Source organism: Adiantum capillus-veneris, chromosome 4 (genome assembly GCF_014529385.1).
Source record: "Adiantum capillus-veneris isolate H3 chromosome 4, ASM1452938v2, whole genome shotgun sequence".
Taxonomy (NCBI): domain Eukaryota; kingdom Viridiplantae; phylum Streptophyta; class Polypodiopsida; order Polypodiales; family Pteridaceae; genus Adiantum; species Adiantum capillus-veneris.
Window position 1 is genome coordinate 18,059,819 of NC_140934.1, and position 22,242 is coordinate 18,082,060.

The window sequence follows — 22,242 nt, forward strand, 5'->3', positions numbered from 1 at the left end:
ATCTCCCCTTCTCTTTTCCAAGATTGGGATCTGACTACTATGACATGATTGTGATTGTGTGTATTTACACTTTACATTTATAAGAAAACCAGTTAAAGCATTGTTTTGCATACCTTCCCTAAACGACAAAAAGTAGAAGAGGAAGAGGAAGGTTGATGTGAGGACTATTTGGTGCCATGAACATTAAAATCCCTTACTAAAGGAGTTTTCAATTGACATAGCAAGAAAAACAAATGGCGTTTTCATGTATAGGAAGGTTTTACACATAAAAGATTACAGGTGAAGCCAAGCCGAGTATTTATCAGTGAGATATCATTTGTTTGATGAAAAATGGCTGGACATGAACTCTATTATTGGCCTACTAAAGGCCTTAGTACCCAAAGGGTGAAGGCCATTCAATTTTCATTGTTAGACAAGTGTCCCTATGGGGCTTAAACATGTGAATGATAGAAAGAGATCATAGCCTTTTAAATGCTATTATCCAAAGGTCCAAAAGTACATTAACTTTTTGGCATGCTTGACAAAGGCTTTAGAGAACAAATGAATGATCAATTCAATTAGATTGAATCTATCTATATTCCCTTGCTGTTGGAGCTGGCTCTTCTCATTGTGTAAAATGTCATGCAGCCACTCAATATCGATCTCACCACCACGCTCCTCAGATTGACCTTGTGTTGTAACCACAACGCCATGTGCGGCTCCTTGTAGAGTGGACAACCCAATTCATATAAAAAAGACTTGTTTCATTGCCCCTCTTTTCTAGGGTATCTTCTTTGGCCTCTGTTTAGCACTGCATGCTACCCCCTGTTGCTCTGCCTTTTGCTATGAGTCACCAAGCAAAAATTTATGTTTTGAGCTCCAAAAAAATTAAATGATGTCGTTGATGTCCATGACTTGCAAGTGGCCGCTCAACTGCCAGTTGTTGCCATGATCAATTTCTTCACCCTCTACCATCACGTGTCACCCATCCATCCTACCAGATGTCCTTGCCCAAATGCAATTCCTTTATTTTCCTCCCCTTCTGTTTTCGCTACATTTCCAACTCAAGAAGGATCTTTTTAGATACAATTTAAACAAATCGTTCCAAAATTGTACCATTCATAGAATATAGGTGTTTGATCCCATGATATGAGATATTGATAAAAGGTCTTTTCATTTAAAAATTTTAAAAAAAATTAAATTATTTTATTATTCTCTATGCTTATTAAATCATTCTTCTTATAAAAGACATTAAAATATTTTCTTGTTTTGATTTTTAATGTGTCTTTTTTTTATTATCGTTATTTGGTTTCTTATTGTTTTATTTTGTTTTGTTTCTAATATGCACCTTTTACCCTATTATTGAAGTGAGGCCTTTCCTAGTATAGAAACCTTTTATGGTTATGTATGTATGCATAATAGACAATACAATTTTATATGAAAACACAACAAAATTCTATGTGATTATAGGCACTTACCTAAATCTACTCTCCTTCATATCCTCCCCTCCCCCCCCCCCCCTCCTTTACTTAATAGGCCTTAGTGCCTCCTCACCTTGTTAAAAACAAATCTTTGAGTCCTTGCCTCTTAAAAATATAAATTAGAGATTTGCAACTTGACACAAGTAGACTCTTTCAATTAGCCTGATCTTGAAACCGATAGTGTTGCCAATTCATTTCCTTGAGACTTGGGAATGGCTATCATGATAGAATGCATGGGGGTTGGCATGTTGGGGGTTGACATATGCCTTTCAATTCCAATGGTGAAACATTATGAAGAAGTCACAACATGGAATGAGCTTTGAACCATCGACAAAATTGTCAGCTTGAAGACACTCTTCTCGAGTAAACAATCAAATATCTGATTTGATTGAATCGTAAGCATGCACAACTTTTTGCATGTTATTATTCCTTTTTGGACTACATAAAGGGTCCTTAAGCGTTGGATTTTTTGTGCAATTGTGGACCATTGGAAAAGCTTGCATATTAATGTCACATGACAAAAAATCTTTCTTTTTTAATATTTATTGTATGTCTTTGTGAGAGGTGTTAACATTTGTGTACCTCTCTCTTTTAAAGATGGCCATTGAATATTGCTTTAGTCATTATTTTTTATACGTTTGGAACATGTTATGATTTAAATAAGTCATTGTCACACTTGTTTCCAAAAATGTAATACTCTATTGTGAAAGTAAAATAAAATTAAATGCTAATGTCACTTTCTCATTTTGCCTCTAGGCACTCACAAAGAACCCTCTTATTATTAAATTCATATCGATAGCATTTTATGTAAGCCATGGTGAACTTTCACCACCTGTTTTGTTTAAACATTTGAAAAGATTGGAAGGCCAATACTAATTTAACATAAGGCTGTTGATAAAAATTTATAATAAGCGATTTCTTTGTGAGAGAGAAAAATAGAAAGTGACATTAGTATTTAAAAACATGTGGTATCACACTAAATACTATATCTATAAAAAAAAAAAGGTATAACAATGAGCTATTTACATTAAAATATATTTCAAAGGCATAAAAAATAATGTTTGACACAATACTCAATGCCCCTCTTTAAAGAGAGAGGTACACAAAACACCCATGTCTAAAAGAAATAATAAAAGAAAAGTTAATTATCACTAGCTTGCCATGTGGCAATCCGCAAGCTATTTTCAATGGTCCAGATTTGCATCCAAAATCCAACCCTTTACTAAAGCTGGATTCACATCAAGTAGTGGCGACACGCAAATGAACAACGCAACCTATCAAAAGCGCCCACCTGGGCATGTGCGTTCACAGTAGGCAACGGAAGCAAGGCATGTTTGCTGCCAGCGCATGGAAGGGTTGCCCCCTTTTATTTTTGGCCCCGTCCCCTCGCCCAAAGGGCTTCTACCCTCCACGTAGAGTGACGAACCCGCCATGCACAGCTTTTTAGAATTTTCCTTAACCATCCCACTTTATGTCTCAAAGTTCCTTTCCTTTCCATTTGAGGCTTCTCCACCTCCCAAAAAAAAAAAAAAAAACGGCTCTCACTCCAAACTCCAACGTTCACAAAAGAAACCCCCCCCCCCTCTCCCATTTCCTTATAAAATGGAGCAAAATCTTCTATTATGAGCCTATCACATCAACACAGAAATCAAGGTTATGACTATGTTCTTTTGCATTTGAGACTTTTGAAGGATTTACAAGCACATGAAACCTTCTCCTCCTCCCCCCTCTTATACTAAGCTTAAAATGTATCATTATCTTCTATCGTGAGCCTGTCACATCAACACAGAGAACAAGGCCATGCTCTTTTGCATTTGAGGACTCTACAAGCACAATGTGTAATATCAAATTTTAAGCTTATTTGAGATGCTCTACTTTAACATTAAGCTTGTTTGATATGCTCTATGGTGTACCAACATTTTATATGATTGCGTTCTTGTAGGATTGAAGCGTCAAGCGGCCAACGGCGATTCAAATCGGCTCATTAAGGTTGCATTGATTTTTGCAATTCACACTTTTATGCATTGATTTCAACTTTGTGTGCACATCTTTAACACTATTATTTTTTGCGGTATAGGTACGATTTTCTCCAACCCAAATCAATTTTTCGACTCCCAACGGAAAGATGACGACCCTATTCTCTCCCAACCTCCGTTTTCTCAATCCACTTACTATCCATATCCCCACCTTTCATTCCACATGCCACCTCATGGCTACCAAACCATGATGAACTCTCCCTCCATCTCTCCTAATTTGCCCTTTATGTTTAGACCCCCGAATTATGGTTCTCAAATTCCACCACCTCATTCCTCTCCTTCTCTAAATGCTCATAGCCCACATTCTCCTATGGCTACACACCTTTCTCATCCCTCTCCTTCTCTAAATGCTCATAGCCCACATTCTCCTATGGCTACACACCTTTCTCATCCCTCACCCCCTTTGAGTGCCACAAGTCCTAACTCCAATATGGATGCCGCCCCCGATCATGTGGCGTCCACTCCATCACCCAACCCTACCCCTAATGCCATGTGAGCTTCTCAACCCAAGGCAAGCCGTGTCAAATCGACGAAGAGGAAAGAAGCCACCAATGAGGAGGCTGTGCTACAAAACCAAACCACAACAAAGAAGCCCAAAGCCTGGAAGAAGAAGAGCATCATCAACTTGGGAGACGACGATGACAACAACAAGAAAAGAAAGTGGAAAGATTGGTGGGTGGACCAACTCATTCATATCTGGGGGGGACATGAATGAGGAGTTCAATAATCCCGGGAAGCAAGGGATCAATTTATGGACAAAGGTGGCTACTAAACTAGCCGCCACTTACCCTGACTTTGATAAAGATAGTGAAAGCTGCCGCAAGAAGTGGCAAGCAGTATTGCAACAATACCGTCAGTACAAAGCCCATAACTCAATTTCTGGAAATGATAGGAGGCATATATGCAAATGGTTCGACATAGTGGATGAATACTACCACGCCAGAGCCACTGTTACTTCTGGTAGCCACGCTTCTTCATCCACAACGGAGGATGTTACCCCAACAAATTGTGACACCTTAGAAGAAAACCCCTCTCCACATCAAGAGAAGACCTAACCCACTCTGTCCTCAAGCCATAAAGTCACTCCGAAGTACGAGGAGTCTTTTGACCGAGATGGCCGGTACAGGGAAACTTCTCTTGGAGCATCTCAAGGAGACCGTAGCCAGAATATTGCCTTGGAGAAGGAGAGGCTCAATATACTAGCTGCAATGCGCATGACTATGAGTGATTTTTTGAAGGAGTCTAGGGGGGGTGACAACTAGTTTTTTCACAGCTTCTATGTTTTTTCAAAGTTTTGTTGTAATTTGTCAAAGCTTGCAGATTTTATTGTTGTGCTTCCGAAGTGTATGAAAATGTTTCAAGGTTTCAAAGTATGATAAAAATGCTGTAAATTAAAGTGGACCATGTACTACATATCTTGCATCATTTCAACGTGTTCGCAGGATTCAATGGCCATATCCAAGGAAATGGCTCTCTATTGTGCATGGTTGTGTTCTTTAGCCATTTATGAATTGCTAAAGGAACCCAGCTTTCGCAATGGTGAGTCCATGGTGCAAACTTGGTTGCATGTTTGCGAGTGCATGGCGCGGTCTGTAAGCCTGAAGAAGATCGCCAACCGAAGGAGTGGTCATGAACGACGGCGTGCGTGGGCATACCCACATCCACAAGGCTTTGTTCGATGCTATCTCCTAAGTGCTTACAATGCTAGCATGTTCAAGCGGCGTCTAAGGGTCAGCAAAGAAACCTTCAATTACCTTTGTGGGAAGCTTGCACCCTTCATGCAGAAGAAATCCACAAACTTTCGCAAGGCTGTGCCAACAGAAGATAGAGTAGCAATCACTCTTACCATACTTGCTACTGGATATGGACTCTTGGGCCTCGATGACACTTATGGATGTGCAAAGAGTACATCTTGTGGAATTGTACTTGATTTTTGCAAGGCAATTGTGAAATCTGGCCTTAGGGATATATGTACATTAGATGGTCCACAAGCTCTCGACTTGCGACATTGGCGCGCGAGTTTGAGGCTGCAAGAGGAATCCCCTTTGTTGTTGGTGCGATAGATGGTTCCCATATTCCCATCATTGCACCAAGGGACAACCATGTCGACTACTTCAATCGAAAAGGTTTCCACTCTATTTTGCTGCAACTAACCGTATCTGCTAATTGTTCAATATGGAATTATGATGTTGGATGGGCCGGATCAGTGCATGACTCCTTGAATTTCACTAGAAGTGAGCTAGGACAAAGATGTGCAAAAGGGTCACTAGGCAACTATTGTCTAGTTGGTGATTGCGCTTATCTGGCACGGCCATATATGCTAGTGCCTTTCAAAGGGTGCAAAGAAGGGCTGTCACGCCTCAAGTACTATTTCAGTCAATCCAACACAAGGATGCCATTTGAGAGAGCATTTGGAATGTTGAAGGCAAGGTTTAGAATTTTGTTAAAAAGATATGACATGAATCTAGGCTATGTGCCAGATCTTGTAGCAACTTGTCTTGTGCTTCACAACCTTTGTATTTTCCATCGAGATTCTTTTGATATGGAGTGGGTGCGAGAGGCAGAAGCAGAAATGGCGGGTCATGTTGGACGTGCGACAGAGGATCAAATAGCAGGTGCTACATCCATGATGGAGCTTATGGCAACGCGGGAAGTCGGAGTAGAGGAGGCTAAGGAGCGTGCTCAAGGCAGCGATGAAGGAGGTTCTAATGACCTTGGAGTAGGGTCCGAGAGGCGAGACAATATTGCAAAGGCAATGTACAAAGAGTAGGCACAGATGAATGTCGAATAAATTTTTGGAAATGAGGCTTTAGAGGAAGTAGATTCATCATCATCTTCAAGTTAGAGCTTTTGTAACAAATGCATTCAATTTAATAAATTTTATGCTATGGTTTGTACTATGCTTTATTGATGCAAATGCTAAATGCTTATTCCTTTCACTCTTTCCGCCGTCGCCCAATGTTCACACAAGCCGGCGGAAGAAAATCGAGTGACTTTTTCTTCCACCCTCTATGTGAACAAATGGGTGGTGGAAGTGTGCATTATGTAACTCTACCACCCGGAAAAGCAACTTTTGGAGCCTCTCTTCCACCTCCTCAATGTGAACCCAGCCTAAGGATTACGTATGTAGTCCAAAAACCCTTAAATGGTTGACCTCAATTTTTCTACAATTCTTTAAAAAGGTAGCATCTGCCTTGCCCTTCTTTGGAATAGTAACACCCCTGTAGAATAGTGTTGAAACTTTCTAATTTTCGAGCTGACAAGTACGCCTCGTGATTTCATCACTTGTTCCTTCACGATTACACATTGAAGAAAGATATGTTAAGAGAGAAAGATTGCTTGAAAAGCATGCATACTAGGAGTGACTATTAAACAATGCCTTTTTCTCTAAGAACAATCTTGTACGCTTTCAAATATTGTTAACAATATAAAACCTTTTGCTTTCATATATCAAGGTAGAAAATCAAGGCACATTATTGCTTGTTACATCCAAGGCTTGCACCCCTGAGCACTATATCACATGGGACCTTGAATGATGTTCGAGAGGTGGGATCGACGATGGCGAACATGGACATGGTTTTTGTGACAATGGGCATCCATCGGAAGGCAACTGAGTTTACTTTTTCCTATGCATGTGCACTTTATCATACTGCGAAGTGGAGTGTTGAACAACCAAACCCACACGAGTGCGTGGTTAACACACCGGCTTGCCAATGTGAAGGTCGCGGGTTCAAGGCCAGGTGGGGAATGAGGAGTCCATAAAATGGTAGCGAAGTTGAGATCCTTGGATCCCCCATCTCTCAAGCTTCATTAAATACCGCGTGTGATATAATGTTGTGGGCTTGAACTCCATTCTTGCAATCCCGACGGCGACGCACACATTCTATTGGCCCTTGCGCGTCGTGACAACCGACTGATTAGATCGCCGCCGGATTTTAAGAATTTGCAGCTTGTTCTGTGTATCGAGCGGAGGAGCTAGGGACTTATTTCTGCTGCCTAACATAGATTGAGACCGCTTCAAGGGTAACAGGTCAGACTTTCTGTAAGTTTCGACATGGTTGGGGCATCGCAAATTCCTCTATATTCCTGTGGGGCAGATGCAAACTGGTGGATAGAGAGGTGGTTTGGAGACTGTATCTACACAACCTGGGATACAGTTGCTTTTTTTATCGGACTCTCTTCTATCTGTTTCTGGCTCATCGCCCAACTACCTCAGTTCATCAGCAATTTTATACGAAGTGCAGCAGATGCTCTTTCTCCATGGTTCCTTGCTCAGTGGCTTGCGGTAAGAATAGCAGCAGTTTCCAATACATATATGTTATGCTGCGATCTTTAATATTCGAGTTTCTTATGAGGTTACAGTTAAATCATATGAGGTGTTTGATTGATATAGTTGGTAAGAACAAAACAAGCAAACTCAATTTTAAACTCAATTTTATTCGACGATGCACATTGACAAGTCTAGTATGGTGGCTGCACTTGTTCTTGAATTTTTGCTGCTAGACTTCCATGGGGATGTCAAGGTATTTAGTCAATACTGCGCATTATGGAGCAGTTGATGGATATATTGTCTTGTGGGTGACGACAATGGGTCTATACCTTGCACTTTCCTTCAAGGGTGAATCTGGGCTTATCCTGGATTCATCTAGGTATATATAATATTTTTTGGAAGTGATGAGCGATTCTGAAGAACTTCTGGGTAGCTGATTTTGATCTGAGAGTATGGATTACTCCCATATCTTGGGTATGCACTTTGTTTTTGAACTTTTTCTGCAAGACTTACATGTGTGAGCATAGTTTCTTGTCATATTTGGAAGTGTGGAGATTTTGAAGAGCTTTTACATAGCTGAGTTTTGTATAATTATTATGTTGCACTACCAGAATCACTCGAATTACTTTAATGCTTGACTGAAATAACAAGTGAAGCTAGAAAGAGAAGAAGACAGTGGAGTAGGATGCTCCTACACAAAAGAGATTGGTGGCCTGAACTGTCACTATCAGCACCCCTGTTGGCATTACTTTCTATTGAATAGGACAATAATGGTCAGACTCTGTCTGAGTCTTAAGTGCTTCGACTTCCAAACCCAAGAGACTCTTACATAGGCTCCCAAAGTGTTCAAAAGTTGGTGCCCAAAAGCTGGGCTTTTAGTACTTACAAAAGCTATTCCTGCACAAAGCAGCCTCTATTATGGGAAAAAGCATAGAGAGAAAAAAGAGGCCGCTTAAAAATTTGTCCCCGGCCCCCTCTTTTATTGTATTGATCTAAACATCAAAGAAATAATTTTGCTTTCTTCTTGATTTGCACAAGAGAGAGGGTAAGGGAGAGGATTTTTTCTCTAACTAGAGAAGAAATCAGTTTTAGAGGGAGACCACTCTCTTATGGAGAGAACTTCTCTGTGAATTCTCGAGAGAAGATTCAGCAGTTTCTAAAGAGGAGAAAAACCTGTGGAGAGAGAAAACAATTTAAAAGGGAAAACCAGGTTTGAAGAGAGAAAATCAGCACTCTGTAGAGAGATAATTACAGCGAGAAAGCGAGTCCTATGTTCACACCTTTTTTGAGAGGTGTTTGTGATCAGCAATAGCTCAAAAACTGAAGGGAATGCTCATATGACTGGATGAATGAGAATGAGAGGGCAGGGGTCATCTTAAGAGGAATAATGTGATGTGATACAAGGGAGCGCCCTGTTTTGGGCTGAATTAGCTCCTAAAAAAGCTGCCACATTATCTCAATAATGACCAGTAGCATAAAAGCCACTTTTTGTGCGTGCCCCCTATTAAATAATGGGGCAACTGGACCAAAAAGGGGTCAACTGACTAATAAAAGGTTCAAGGACAATAATAGTGGAGCCTTGGCAGGTTGAGTTTTAGATCTTTGCCAACCCTGTTTGGCAGAAGTTTGAGATATCAGGTTTTGTAAATTTTGTATAGGATCTTGCTGGTGGTATTAGTGTGGTGCTGTGGTTACAGCATTTGTAGACTTCATAACTTTCTGATTTTCTGCTGTAACAGGGTGATACTTTCAATTTCCTAGGTTGTGTTCTCACCGGGGATCAGTTGAAGACTCAGATAATTACTGCAGGTTATTTCATATTCTCAGATATTGTCATTGTTTCTCAGGTGAGAGCAAGTCCAATATATGAAGGTTTTAGCCTTTATGATCTCTCTTAATTTATCTCACTTAATGTTTCAGTACGTGTACTATCAAGTTCGAAACAGAAAAGCAGTCGACTTTGACGAGTCAATACACAAGGGCTCTGCATATTCAAATTTGCTGAAGGGTAATCTCAGCAGGGATTCAGCATTTGAAGGATTATCTAGACAGGACTTTCAGGCCTTTAAAGGTAAAGTTTTTGCTGTTCATACTAAAACATGAATAAGCCTGTCATAGCAATTAGATTCTTATGTAGTTCTTGGTGCAAAGTTTTGTCCAAACCGAATTATATATTGATGTATTGTGCGATTGCTGCAGATAATCTGGGTGGTATCAGCACCATGCCAATATCATTACAGAGTGACGTGGTCAGCGAGCATGTTGTTGCACATAAGTCCACGTTAAGAAGTTCCCCTACTAATGCCAATTCCTCCAAGCCTTCAGATTGCATGCAGTGGAACCAACTGCCTGTTCCACAAGCTCTCTCAGACTTGAGACAGCATGATGGCTGGATTTATGAACATAGGCATCGTTTAAGAAGGCTAACACAAGAGTATAATCTAGAGTATGGGCGTGCATTCTCTAAACGTCTCTCTGTGCTGTACAACCAACGCAAGGAAAAGCACAAAAACGGTCAGCTAAGGGAAGCTCTTGAAACTACGAACAGAACTCCGCGCAAAGCTATGCTTGGAATTGCCGGTTTTTTTGGGATATCGACAATCCCAAAGATGCAAACTTTCTCAAGCCTTGGCAAATCACAGTATACCAAGGGGGGGTTTGAATTGGGTAGACGTGCTCTGTTGGGACTCCATAGTGAAAAGTCTGAGATTGGTCAACCCTCAGCAGCTTATGTGGCTCGTCACTTTTTGTCCCTCAGTTGGCAAACATACCCCTGGACAACGATTGGGCGATTTCTGGGGTGAGAGTGTTGGTCGATCTATTTTCTAATTTCTTTCAGGTTAAGTATGTTTGCATTAAGGGTGCTCTTTACAAATAAGGCTTCATGGTGCACTTACTGCAGGTGGGGCTCATCGGCATTCTACTTGGGTTCTCGATTATCACAGCTCATCAAGAATAAGCAAAGACAGTCAGCAGAGGGCCTCTCCCTTGGAATGGTGACTTGTGCAGTCCTTGCGAACATAACCTATGGATTGTCAATCATTATGCGAGCTTCTTCTTGGTGTGTTTCCTGGTTCAGCAACAGACTAGTCTACGCCAGTCATTAAAATAATAGGAATGACTATGCTACGTAACATCTCACTGTTCAAAATATTCTTCAACTTTTTCTGCTCGCAAGAACAATAGTGATTATTTCTACTGGAAAACACCTAGAGACACTCAAAGCAAGTCTGTCCCCAAGGCAGTACAAAGTTGTGATACATCTGGATTCGCTTGGAGGTAATGAGCATGCCCCAAGGCCAAAATGCTGAAAAACTGTTACCACTGAGCTATATGGCCAGAGGAAAACCTCTCCTAAAGAGAGTTAAAAGGGTGATCTTGCCTTGTACTAAAAGAAAGAAGAGGGACTCCCAGCAGCCTCTGAAAGATATGGACCTTGGAACAAGTATTCCCATAAGTGATAGGGTGACCGCATGCGTGTCCGCACTGCGTGCACATACACACCCCCCCCTACACACATGCGCACACACCCCTGTGCGCGCACACTCACATAAAGCAGAAAACAGAATTGAAACAGGAGAAAAAAAGGGGAGAAAAAAAATGAAACAAGATAGAGGAAGACTAATGCAGAAACTGGAGAATAATTAGAGCCAAACCCGTCGATAGCACATAACATACCATGCTGGCTCCATGTCTGTAAGGAAAGCGAGAAACTGTTGGATGTTGGATATCTTTGCAAGCCATTTAGAATGGCTAGTCTATGTGCTGTCCCCATCTCGAGTAAATATCTCCCATACTCTGGGCACTCCTCGTGTTGTGAGTTGCGACTAAGTCCGAGCTGTGTGTAATCTATTTTTGACCGCCTCTCCTAAGTCATGTAAAAAATTGGAAGATTTTCGCTGGGTGGTCCTTGCATTAAAGTCTCCTGATAGGATGATATTGTCACAAGTTTGGAATGTGGCGTGTCCAATTAAAAAAAGATATGACCGAGAGGACCAAGGGTGTATGGTGCAGCGGAAGTGAATGTTGATCTTGCTCAAGATGAGTGCTCCGAACTGTGCTCAAGGGTTCCTTTTACTTACGGAAGGGAGAGCCTTTCGTTCCTTTAGTGAGAGAGTGCAATGATCACAAACAAAGTGAATGCTACTGTGAATGAAGGTGTAAACCCTCCTCCAAGAGCCCCTCTCTACAGCGAGAGAGGCCTATGCTATAGATTGCACAAATCTGGTACAATGGTTTAGATGCAATGGACTTGCCGACGATGTCGACGACAATGACGACGACGACAAGGACGGGCTGAAATCTGAAAACGCTAGGTCTGAAATATTGAAATCTGCAAATCGCTGACTTTCTACTGAATACCGACACCGTGTTGGCGAGGACGGCAATGGCGACGATGATGCGCTGAAAATGCAGATGCTGAAATCTGCGGACAGCGGACTGAATCTGAAAACGTTGGCGGACTCGACGGTATGGCGAGGATCTACTGCGGGTAGGTGATATCTGTGAGGCTAAGGGCTGAATCTGCGGTGTGAGTGCTGAAAATTGAAAACGCTGATGTGCTGAGCTGATCTGACGCCGGAATCTGCAAACGCTAGGCTGGATCTGCAAACTGAAAACGCTAGGCTGATGTGTAATCTGTTGAAAACGCTAGTGAGAGAATCCCAAAAACGATGTCTGTTTCCTGTTGGCTGAAAACGCTAGGGTCTCCTGTGGGTCTTGCTGAAAAGGTGCACTGCAAGTTGCTGGAACTTCTTCTACCTCTTCTGCCAAAAAGTGCTAGCGCTAGGTTTCTTTTTAGAGCCTTAGCAAATTTGCCCTACTCACTTTTCCAACAAAAGTCACTTATTAATAAATAAGTGAAAAATGTGTATTTTGGGAAAAAAGGGTTCTATGCATTGTAAAATGCTCATGCTAGCTTCTTTGGGCCGCGCTGAATGCGACACAAAGTGATCTGTGGTGACTTCAATGCTCCAACTTCAGCGATGGTCGTGGGTCCACCGTCTTCCCGAATCTCTGAGGAGGAAAATTCCTGGAACTACTTCCAACACAAAATCATAATCATACACACTTCATGTAAAGTAACTGGAAAAATACTATTCTTCCTAAATGACTGTGCATGCAATGCAGATGAACAAAGTGACGGAGTGCCAAACCGTTTATCAAACACACGCAAAAATTGTGATCGAATCTTGACTATTGACCGAAACTTATCAACTGTGGCAAATCACAACGGAAATGCCGATGCTTGATGGACAATCTTTCTCGTGCTCTTTCTAAGACTGTGGCATGCCAAGGAAGAGACATGTAAAAGCGATCGACAAAACGGACAATCAGTAAACAATGTGAATTCATTGAATGCAAATCATGTGCATCGTACAATACGGCATGCGTGTGAAAAGGGAACACATAAAGATGGTGATGAAAATACAAGAAACCGTCACGAATGAAACACTCGAACAATGGTTCTTACTAAACATGCAAACATAAAATACTTCCTGAGTGAGTTCTTTGGACCTCGACTCGAGAGCCAAGATAGGTTCTTCGTGATTGATCGTATCTGCAATGATGTTAGCTTCACTAGCAAAATCATCATTCAAACCATCATCCTTGCAAACAATCACATCTCTATCATGAAAAAAATGTTTGTCGTGCTTTGGAAAAGAAAAGATCGAGAAAGTCTCCTTCTCCTGGTTCTTTTTAAGCTTTGCCTGCACATTAGAAATGAGAGGTAAAAAATGAATAAGAATGATAATGGGAGAGTCACTTTTGGCATTTAGAGTGAGTGTTGTCTGCCCAATCAATGAGAGGGTCATGCTCACGAAACCATCGAATGCCTAAAATCATATCATATCTTGAAAGCGGAGACTCAACAAATTTTTGACGGAAGGACGCTTGCTGAACAGTGAATAACACATAGGCACTTTTGTAATGAGAGAGTCCATACAGGCAGCGAAGCCCGACACCTCGAGAGGGGTCGTCTGGCTAACCTCTAGGCGGACTCTCTCTACAAGAGGCACCAATCACATCATGCATACTGCCTGAATCAAACAATATGACAAAACGCTGACCCTTGACATGACTATAACATTTAAAGAGAGACTCATCAATATGTGTGTCAAAAACATGTGGAGACTCAGATTGGTTCACTAAAGTGCTCGTGGTAGCTGTCGGTGCTTTGGGTTCTTTAGTGGTGCTGTCTTAGGACAAGCCTTCTTAATGTGACATTGATAACATCTTCCTTAGCATAAATGACGTTCTTTTGGCGTTATGTATCCTCCTATGATTCCTTGTGCGGCTTTTTCATTCGGGGTTAGCTTAGGTTTAGCAGGTGCTTTAGCTTTACCCTTAGATTCATCTTGAGAGTTCTTTTCCAAAGGATTAGAGGAAGATTGGCTAGAAGAGTTACCGTTCTTACCATTCTTACCGTTCTTACCGTTTTGTGGGTTTCGGGGAGTTTGAGAGGTACTGTGAGAAGACTTGTTCTCCTTAGGCTTTCCTTTGTTGTACTTCATTTCCTATGCGAGAGCAATCGCTACCGCCTTGTTGAGATCTATTGGGTCGAGTACTTCGACATCAAACTTGATGTACTCGTTCAACCCGTAAAGGAATGCCTCTTTGCGCTCATCATCCGATTTGCGTAATTGGGTGCCGAGCTACAAAACACGATTAGAGAAGGATATAACTGGCATACCATTTTGCTTGAGACTGTGCCAATAGTCTTTCAATCGCGCTAGGTACTGAGGTGGCATAAACCGCGCCTTGAGCTTGTCTTGGAAGTCGGCCCAATTGAAGGAAAGGGACACGCCTTCTTCGGCTTCCCCTAGGTGCGCGGCCAACTGTGCCTCTTGCCACGAGTGATACCAATTAATGGCATCACCGGCAAGATACATGGCTGCCATCAAAACTTTGCTATTTCCTGTAGTATGCATTAAATTGATGCAACCGAGAATGAATAACATTAGCATCCATCTTACCGTCATACTTATTGAAGGTCAACTTCTCAGAGACTAGGTTGCTGGAGTCTGAATCTCTGCTTGTGCTACTTGATGAACTGCCCACATCTTTGACCGGTTCGGACTTCGAGGTGGACATGTAGGACCAAGTCTTGCATGAGTTGCTCTCTCTGCGCCTCACGCTCTAATTCCAAGGCCGCTCGCCTTTCTTCGGCCGCTATGCGTTGAGCTTCGCGTGCTTGCTCACCTCAAGCTCCATAGCTGCCTTTCTTTCTTCGCTCTCGCGATCCAAGACTGCCTTTCTTTCTTCGGCCGCCAAGCGTGCTTGATCACGCTCGCGATCCAAGGTAGTGCATTGCACCTCTTGTTGTAGCATCATGTCCATCATCGACTTGACCAAAACCTCCATAGGATTTGGTGCAACCCGTGGCGTAGATAGGGACGGGGGAGGGTGGGAGAAAAATCCTCCTGGTGGGGAAGATTCTTCGTTACCACCTCACTCTCATCACCTTCACGCAAAGTATCCATTCTGCTTCGGGTGATGACCATACACTGAGATCTTGGGTTCAATCATGGTTCCATAAACACAAGAACACATAACATTTATGTAATCTTTGAATCAAAAAGAACATTTCTATAGTAGAGTCTATGTTGGCATAGCATATGTGCATGAGATTGCATGTAAAGGACGCATCGATTGTGTGTGCAAAAGCATTTAGCTTAAATTTCAGATTTTCTAAGGTTTCATGATGTTTTAATAAAGGTTGAAAAGTCAACTGCCCACTTACAAAACCTGTTAAAGATAGCATCCTAAAATTGGGGCGCCCCCAAAAGGCAACACTAGGCTCTAAAATCAGCAGTTTGATTTTCTCGAAGGTGATTCAGAACGTACTGTACGTGGCATATATGTACGTACTGTACGTTGTTCCGTATAGGAAAAAAATTTACGTACGTAAAAATACGTACTCTTGTAAAAAAAGCTCAATTTACCAAACTTTCTAGGCATTTCTTATAAAAAAACAAGAGAGGGCAACAACTTTTAGAGACATTTAAAGATATGTTTTACAAGACAACCACATATAGTGTAACTATTGCAAGAGACTTCAAAGTTTAGACGACATTGTTGATTGAATAGGCATATCAAAGCTCAAATGAGAACAGGTTTGGTTGCCTAGAAGTCAGCAAAAATGCATAAAAAACCCTCAGCCACACTGAATTTTTTAAAACAAAGTGCCATGTACGGATCGATCTGTACCGTACGGATCGTACATTACGTCCGTACAGTACGAAATGGATCCGTATGTATGTTTTGATCCTACCTTGATAATTGATTTCCTCTCTCCAGGTGTTATAGACTTGGACAGTCCAAGCGAGAAATCAATAGTAGCACACGAACAAAAACTGCAAAAGCACTAAACTTTACTAGAGGGAGAGAGAGTGTCGACACGGCATGACGGAGTTCCGTGCCCAGAAGCACTGGCTCCAAAGATTGGTCCCCCCAATCGCTATTTCTTTATTATTGCTTACAGCAAAGTACAACTCCCGAGGGTCCTCTACCCTCAGACTCTACGTCCAGATGCCCTGCAAAGTGAGGCCCCAGGGGCTCTTATAAAGAGTACAAGGGTTGTCTAAAAGCAGAGCCCGAAAAGCACTTTCCTTAAAAGCACTTAACCCCAAAAGTTAGCATTAAAGCTGTTAGCGCGTTTTACCGAAATCCGTACGGCCTACCACGTCATCAGCATAAAACGTGTGTGTCCGTACAATTGCCACGTCATCAACGCAATTCACGAAAAACTTCTTCAGAGTTCAAGCTTTGGGTTTTTAGGGTTTTAAGCCCCACGACCGATGCTCATAAGTCCCTAAGTTGGTCGGTTCAGTCTCTCTTGTCCACTCAGCCATTTCTCTTCCAGTTGGGCATGCCACATCATCACTTTGTGACACTAGGTGCCTCCTCTTGTACCCCTATTTTTACAAAAAAAAGTGACCACCACAATCTATACTCTCAACAGGCTACCAGAGCCTATAAAAGCAACCTCTGTTACTCACTTTTGGCATCAGTTTTGCAAGTGCCATGTTGAGGAGAAGCATCTGCTGAGGTTTTGTCGCGAACAAGTGCATGACTACGCAATGCTTTCTACAATTCTAAATTTGAATCTTTAGAGAAAAGCCGACCAGTGTAACAAACTGAACGGAAATAAACATTGAAGACACACATAGTAGCGGAGTTCCACTCTCAAAGATATTGGCCTCTCAATAGGCATCCCTAACACTACTTCTGTTATGAACTATAAAGGCTACAATTGTTTCGTGTGCACCCACTCACATGATCTGAGTGCTAATGGTACCATGGTCTTTGATTTTGGACATATGGGAGTTCTTTAGGGATTAGGGTATCTCTTACAGGCCCGGACACTTCAAGCGAGAAATCAATAGCAACACGTGAACAAAATTGCAAATAATTGAAATGAACTTGAATAGAGAGAGAGAGAGAGAGAGAGAGAGAGAGAGAGAGAGAGAGAGAGAGGGGAGAGTCGACACAGAAGGATAGAGTTTTGTCCTCAAATACACTGGCCCCAAAGATTAGTATTCTTTATTGATTGCCAATCACAAAGATACAACTCCCGGAGGGTCCAACTCTCTGAGACTTTGCATCCAGATGCTCTCCGAAAGACTGGCCCAGAGGATCCTTATAAACAATATAAGGGACACCCAAGAGCAGAGCCCCAAAAGCATTTCCTCCAAAATCACTTGCCCTAAAAAGCTCTAGCCTCAAAAGCTTGGCACAAATTGTTACAATCTTGGACACCCTGAGTCGGGAATCGGGCGAGAGAATCACTTAAAATACTTCACAACTTTATCTCACTTTAGAAGTAGAGTCGATATGGCCCGGTGTAGTTCTTTGCCCAGAGGTATTGGCCCCAAAAGCTGGTTCCCCTTTCGGTATTTCTTTTTATATCAATGCTTGAGCAAAGTACAGCATTCGAGGCCCCCTAAGGGTCCTTTTATTCTTACAAGGGATGCCAAACACAGAGCCCCAAAAGCAATCTAACTCAAAAGCAATTGGTTCAAAAAACCATTGGCTCCAAAATCAGGCCAAAAAAACGCGGAATATGCCACAAATTGATGACGTGGCACGACCTTTAATAAGTTGTTTCCAACTTATGGACCTTTTCCGAGGGGCCTAAGGACACCTAGGGAATAAAATCAAGCGAAGAGCATGCTGACGTGGTTGTTGTACGGACGGCCGCGATTTTCGTTGACTGTTGTACTGACTGTCGCAAAACGCGCCGGCTGCTGACATAGCCTTGATGTACAGATTTCCGCAAACAGCGCTGATGCTTTTTATTGGCAGATTTTAGCTAAGATGCTTTTGGAGCTCATTGCTTTTGAGTTTAATGCTTTTGGGGCTCTGCTTTTAGCAACCCTTGTAAACCTTTATAAGTGACCCAAGGGGGCTCACTTGTAAGAGCATCCGGACGCAGAGTCCGAGAGTGAGCACCCACGGGCAGTTGTACTTTGCTCAAAAATTACTATAAAAGAAATACCGAAAGGGGCGTCAGTCTTTGGGCCCAATCTCTCTTGGCACGGAACTACACCGAGCCGTGTCGACTCTTAAATTTGTGAAGTATTCTGAAGTGAATCTTTGCTGTGTCGCAACAGAATCTTGACTTGGCGTGTCCAAGTTTGTTACAGTCCCAAAACCTTTCGCAATATGCGTCCAAAGAATCTCCCTTGGTCACAAGGTAGGATCCGTCGGTACGTACGGATCTGAACGGTATGGTACGTACTGTACTGTACGGATTCGTATTTTTGTTTTTTTTTTTTTGGGTTTTTTTGGGGGGGGGGGGGGGGGGGGGGGGAATGCTGTGGGTAATGTGTGGAAAAAAACCCTATCGCGTCGCAATTTTTGGTTTGTTTCTTTAGCCTTATTCCAACGTCTAATTTTGTAGACATTTCGACACAACTTGCATGTGTAGAGCACACACGAATGTCATTGCGGTGGTGAATATAGGAGGGCAAGCACGATCAAGAACTTGTATGAAAGCTTTGCCTTGGTTTGTAGAATAGTGATTAACATCCTTGGAGTGATACTTATGAATTTTTTATCGAGTACAGACCGTATTGTAGGTTATTGGGTTTTAAAGAAAAAAACCTACGAATTTTACGTACTTAACAACTCCATTCGATACTACGTATAGGTCGTACCGAATATGTATCATACCTTACGTACCTTACCACCTTGCTTGGTCATCCAAAGATGGTTCCAAGCCGTTCTTACATCTCGTTCGTACTCCCGGGTCAACCAAGAATAAATAAAGAGCCGTTTGAATTTCAACCACTTGACTGGGGCTTCTTTCCTCAGAAGAAGAGTGAACCACCATGTTCGAGCATTGATGATGCAGCCCTTTTGATCTTGCAGTGCTTTGAGTAATGCCCTCCAGAGAAGTCTATGTCAAACTGTTGGATGAAGGCTAAAGCCCTTGGAGCTTTTCTCGGAATCGAGAAAAGGACTCAAATTTTATCGATTGTCTACCCTCTTTAAATTCCTTTGTCTTCTTGCTCTTATCTTCGAGGAAGTCGTATTGGTTGGCTCTGTAAAAGTGCTTCTTCTTCGCATAAAACATGTGGTTGTCGGAGTCCGAACTGTCAGAGGATGACTTCTCCATAGAGCTATTAGAAACTGGTCGGAATCTGAGCTTCTTTGCCTTTTTCTTGTTCTTTCCAAAGCTTTGCTTTTTGCTTCGCTTCTTGCCCTTTCTGTCCTCCTCACTCGAGTTGGAAGAGCTAGAAGAACTGTCAAAAGAAGAACTGCGTAGTCCTTCAGGACGCACACGCTGTCACAAGACGGGCACCACATGCCAATACAAAAGAACAGACTGAACAGACTTTTAGCACTTCAATAACAACTGAACTGAAAGAGAGGAACGACACGCGACACGGAGTGGCAGAATTCCACCCCAGAGAGTATTGGCCCCAAACCTTGGTGCCCCTTTCGGTCTTTCTTTATATTGCATCAACACAATACAAGCCGATACTCCAGACTCTGTACCTTCTCAAGGAAGCATGCGAGCCCTAACCTCATATTTAAAGGCCCTAGGCCCCAAAAGAAGTTTCAGTGAAAAACCTTCAAACTCAAAAGCATATGGTCCAAAAGCAAAGCCAAAAAGCTGCGAGTGTAAATCACAGAAATCCGTACATCTGCCACGTCATTGGCCAGCGTAAAACGTGGAAATCCGTACAGCCTGCCACGTCATCATTCCAGCACAATTTTCAAAAATCTGCCACGTCATCAGTTTTGGCGTGTGTGTGGGTCCTGCTTTATTTTAATCCTTTATGTCACTTGGGGCCCCATCGGATGGGGTCCCCATAAGTTGGGAGGACTTCTTTTGTTACTTGTTCTTCTTAGGGTTTAGGCCCCTCGACCGGCATCTGTAAGTTGGCTCCATTCTTTAGGCTTTGACACGTTAGCAGTTTGTTACACACGCTTCTTCTGCTTTCTTGCAAATGCAAAAGAAGATCGACGGCCCAGGTAGCCGGGGTAGTCAATCCCCTTCTTGTGCTTCTTCAATTGCTTTTTTGATTGATTTTTCGTGTCTAAAAGCTGACTGGTTTGGGTGTGAAACCACCTCTTGAAGTTCTTCTTTTGTAAACATTCTCGGAGTAGAAGGTTTCTTGATTGCCGATTTAATTGGGGTTCGGTGGTGTTCTGCCATTGAGTATGCACTTCAACCATGGACTGCTAGGTCAAAAATCTTGCAAACTGGGAATCTTTACCAAAATGAAGCATGCGCTTTGTGCACTCGTCAACCTGTTGTCGACGTTGCATCTTCAAAAGTTCATATTGTGTAGGCCGAGGTGGCCCATACTCGTCTTGTGCTATATCGCTTGAATTTACCGTATTGCCTCCTCCCGCCTCAGCGGTTGCGGAAAAGGTCGATTGATTCTTTTTGGAATCCATAGGTGTCGCGAGAAAAGGGATCGGATTTCGCGGTAGAAGAGAAATCGGCTGAGCTTTGATACCACTGTAAAGTGATTCGGCGGTTCTTGGTCAAATTCAAGAACTATCCGACATTAGATGCGAAGTGGATGGAGGAGGAGGACCTAGCAAATACTCCTCAAATTTTGGAACTTTATCTTGAAGCATTCAATTTAGCATAGTCGACTCCTATAGAACCCCGAACTTGGCAAGGGTGAATCTGGTGCAGCGTGTTTGCACAAGAGGGGAGTCACTCCGCTCCTTTGTCAACAGATTACCTTGATTGAATAAGGTCACTGATGTCCCCTTTGTGTTTCAGGGATACTAATGGCTGACAATATTCTGCTGTATGACTTAAGGCCCTTGGCCTCTCAAAAGCAGTTACATCAAAAACATCAAACTCTCTGGCCCAAAAGCTGGTGTTGAAAATTAGCTAGCATAAATTACGAAAATCCGTACAAGTGCCACATCAGCACGGTGAGCGTAAACGCGGAAATCCGTACATCTGCCATGTCAGCATGTCGGCACAAATTGCGGGCTGTCCGTATAGCTACTGCCATGTCATCAATCCTCCACGCAATTGAGTGTGTGTGTGGGCTTGCTTTATCTTTAGGTCACTTGGGTCCCATCGGACGGGGTCCATAAGTTGGTGGGAACTTCTCTGCTTCTTCTTCTTCTCTTGCTGTTGCTACGTACGGTTTAGGTCCCTCGGCCGCGATGTGTTGGTTGGCTATGTTCTTCAGTGGCTTGACATGTGAGCAGTTTGTGACATCTCCCCTTCTTGAAAAAAGGTAATCGTCTGTGATTACAGCATATATGCAAAAAACTCAAGTTAGTTCAAAAATTTTCGAGGGTCATTTCGAGGGACAATCAATTTTCTCATTCTAGATTGGAGCTCTTGATATCCTGGGTCGTTGGTTTCTTAAAAAAATTTCATCCAATAAGGAGTATTTATAGTTGGCACATCACAATGCAACACAAATGCTCGCATATGCATGTTACAAGACACAACGAATAATGCCGCTGAGCACCCCCATGAGACAGACGGTTTGCGGTATGAAGCTACGCAATGACTACCCCGTCACTTCCCCCCGCAAATAACCCAAAAGGATCCGGAGAAAGAGCTCAGAGAACTGATACAACCAAACACTCCCCAGATCGCAGCCTTCGTCGCTTGGAGGTTCAAGCATACGACCAAACGCTCCCAAACATCCCGTCTACGTCGTTCGGAGGTTTTCCAGCATACAACGAAATGCTTCCCAGACATCCTGTCTGCGTTGTTTCGAGGTTTTCAAACATACAACGAAATGCTCCTCAAATATCCCGTCTGCGTGGTTTCGAGGTTTGGTTTTCAAGCATACAACGAAACGCTCCCCAGACATCCCGTCTGCGTGGTTTCGAGGTTGAGACAATACCAAAACAACATTTCTCGCTACTCCACCCGAGAGTAAATCACCAAGCATTAAACCGGTATTAAAACCAGAGTCAAACAGTTCAAATCGTTACCAAGACAGGTTTAAAACAGATACCGTCCATTTCAAAC

The 22,242-nt window shown here is 42.5% G+C and overlaps 1 protein-coding gene and 1 pseudogene across 1 annotated transcript in view; both read left to right on the forward strand.

Moving 5' to 3' along the window:
* The window catches only part of LOC147458802 (uncharacterized), a 37,174-nt pseudogene extending 32,963 nt beyond the window's left edge, over positions 1-4,211 (forward strand).
* Positions 4,212-7,302: 3,091 nt separating this feature from the next.
* Positions 7,303-22,242, forward strand: part of LOC147458803 (vacuolar lysine transporter YPQ1-like) — a 39,801-nt gene continuing 24,861 nt past the window's right edge. The window contains exons 1-5 of the mRNA XM_086510239.1: positions 7,303-7,781; positions 9,506-9,613; positions 9,687-9,837; positions 9,966-10,566; positions 10,669-10,827. Coding sequence (XP_086366365.1) covers positions 7,551-7,781; positions 9,506-9,613; positions 9,687-9,837; positions 9,966-10,566; positions 10,669-10,827 — 1,250 coding nt within the window. The 5' untranslated portion in view covers positions 7,303-7,550. The remainder of the gene's footprint in view (positions 7,782-9,505; positions 9,614-9,686; positions 9,838-9,965; positions 10,567-10,668; positions 10,828-22,242) is intronic.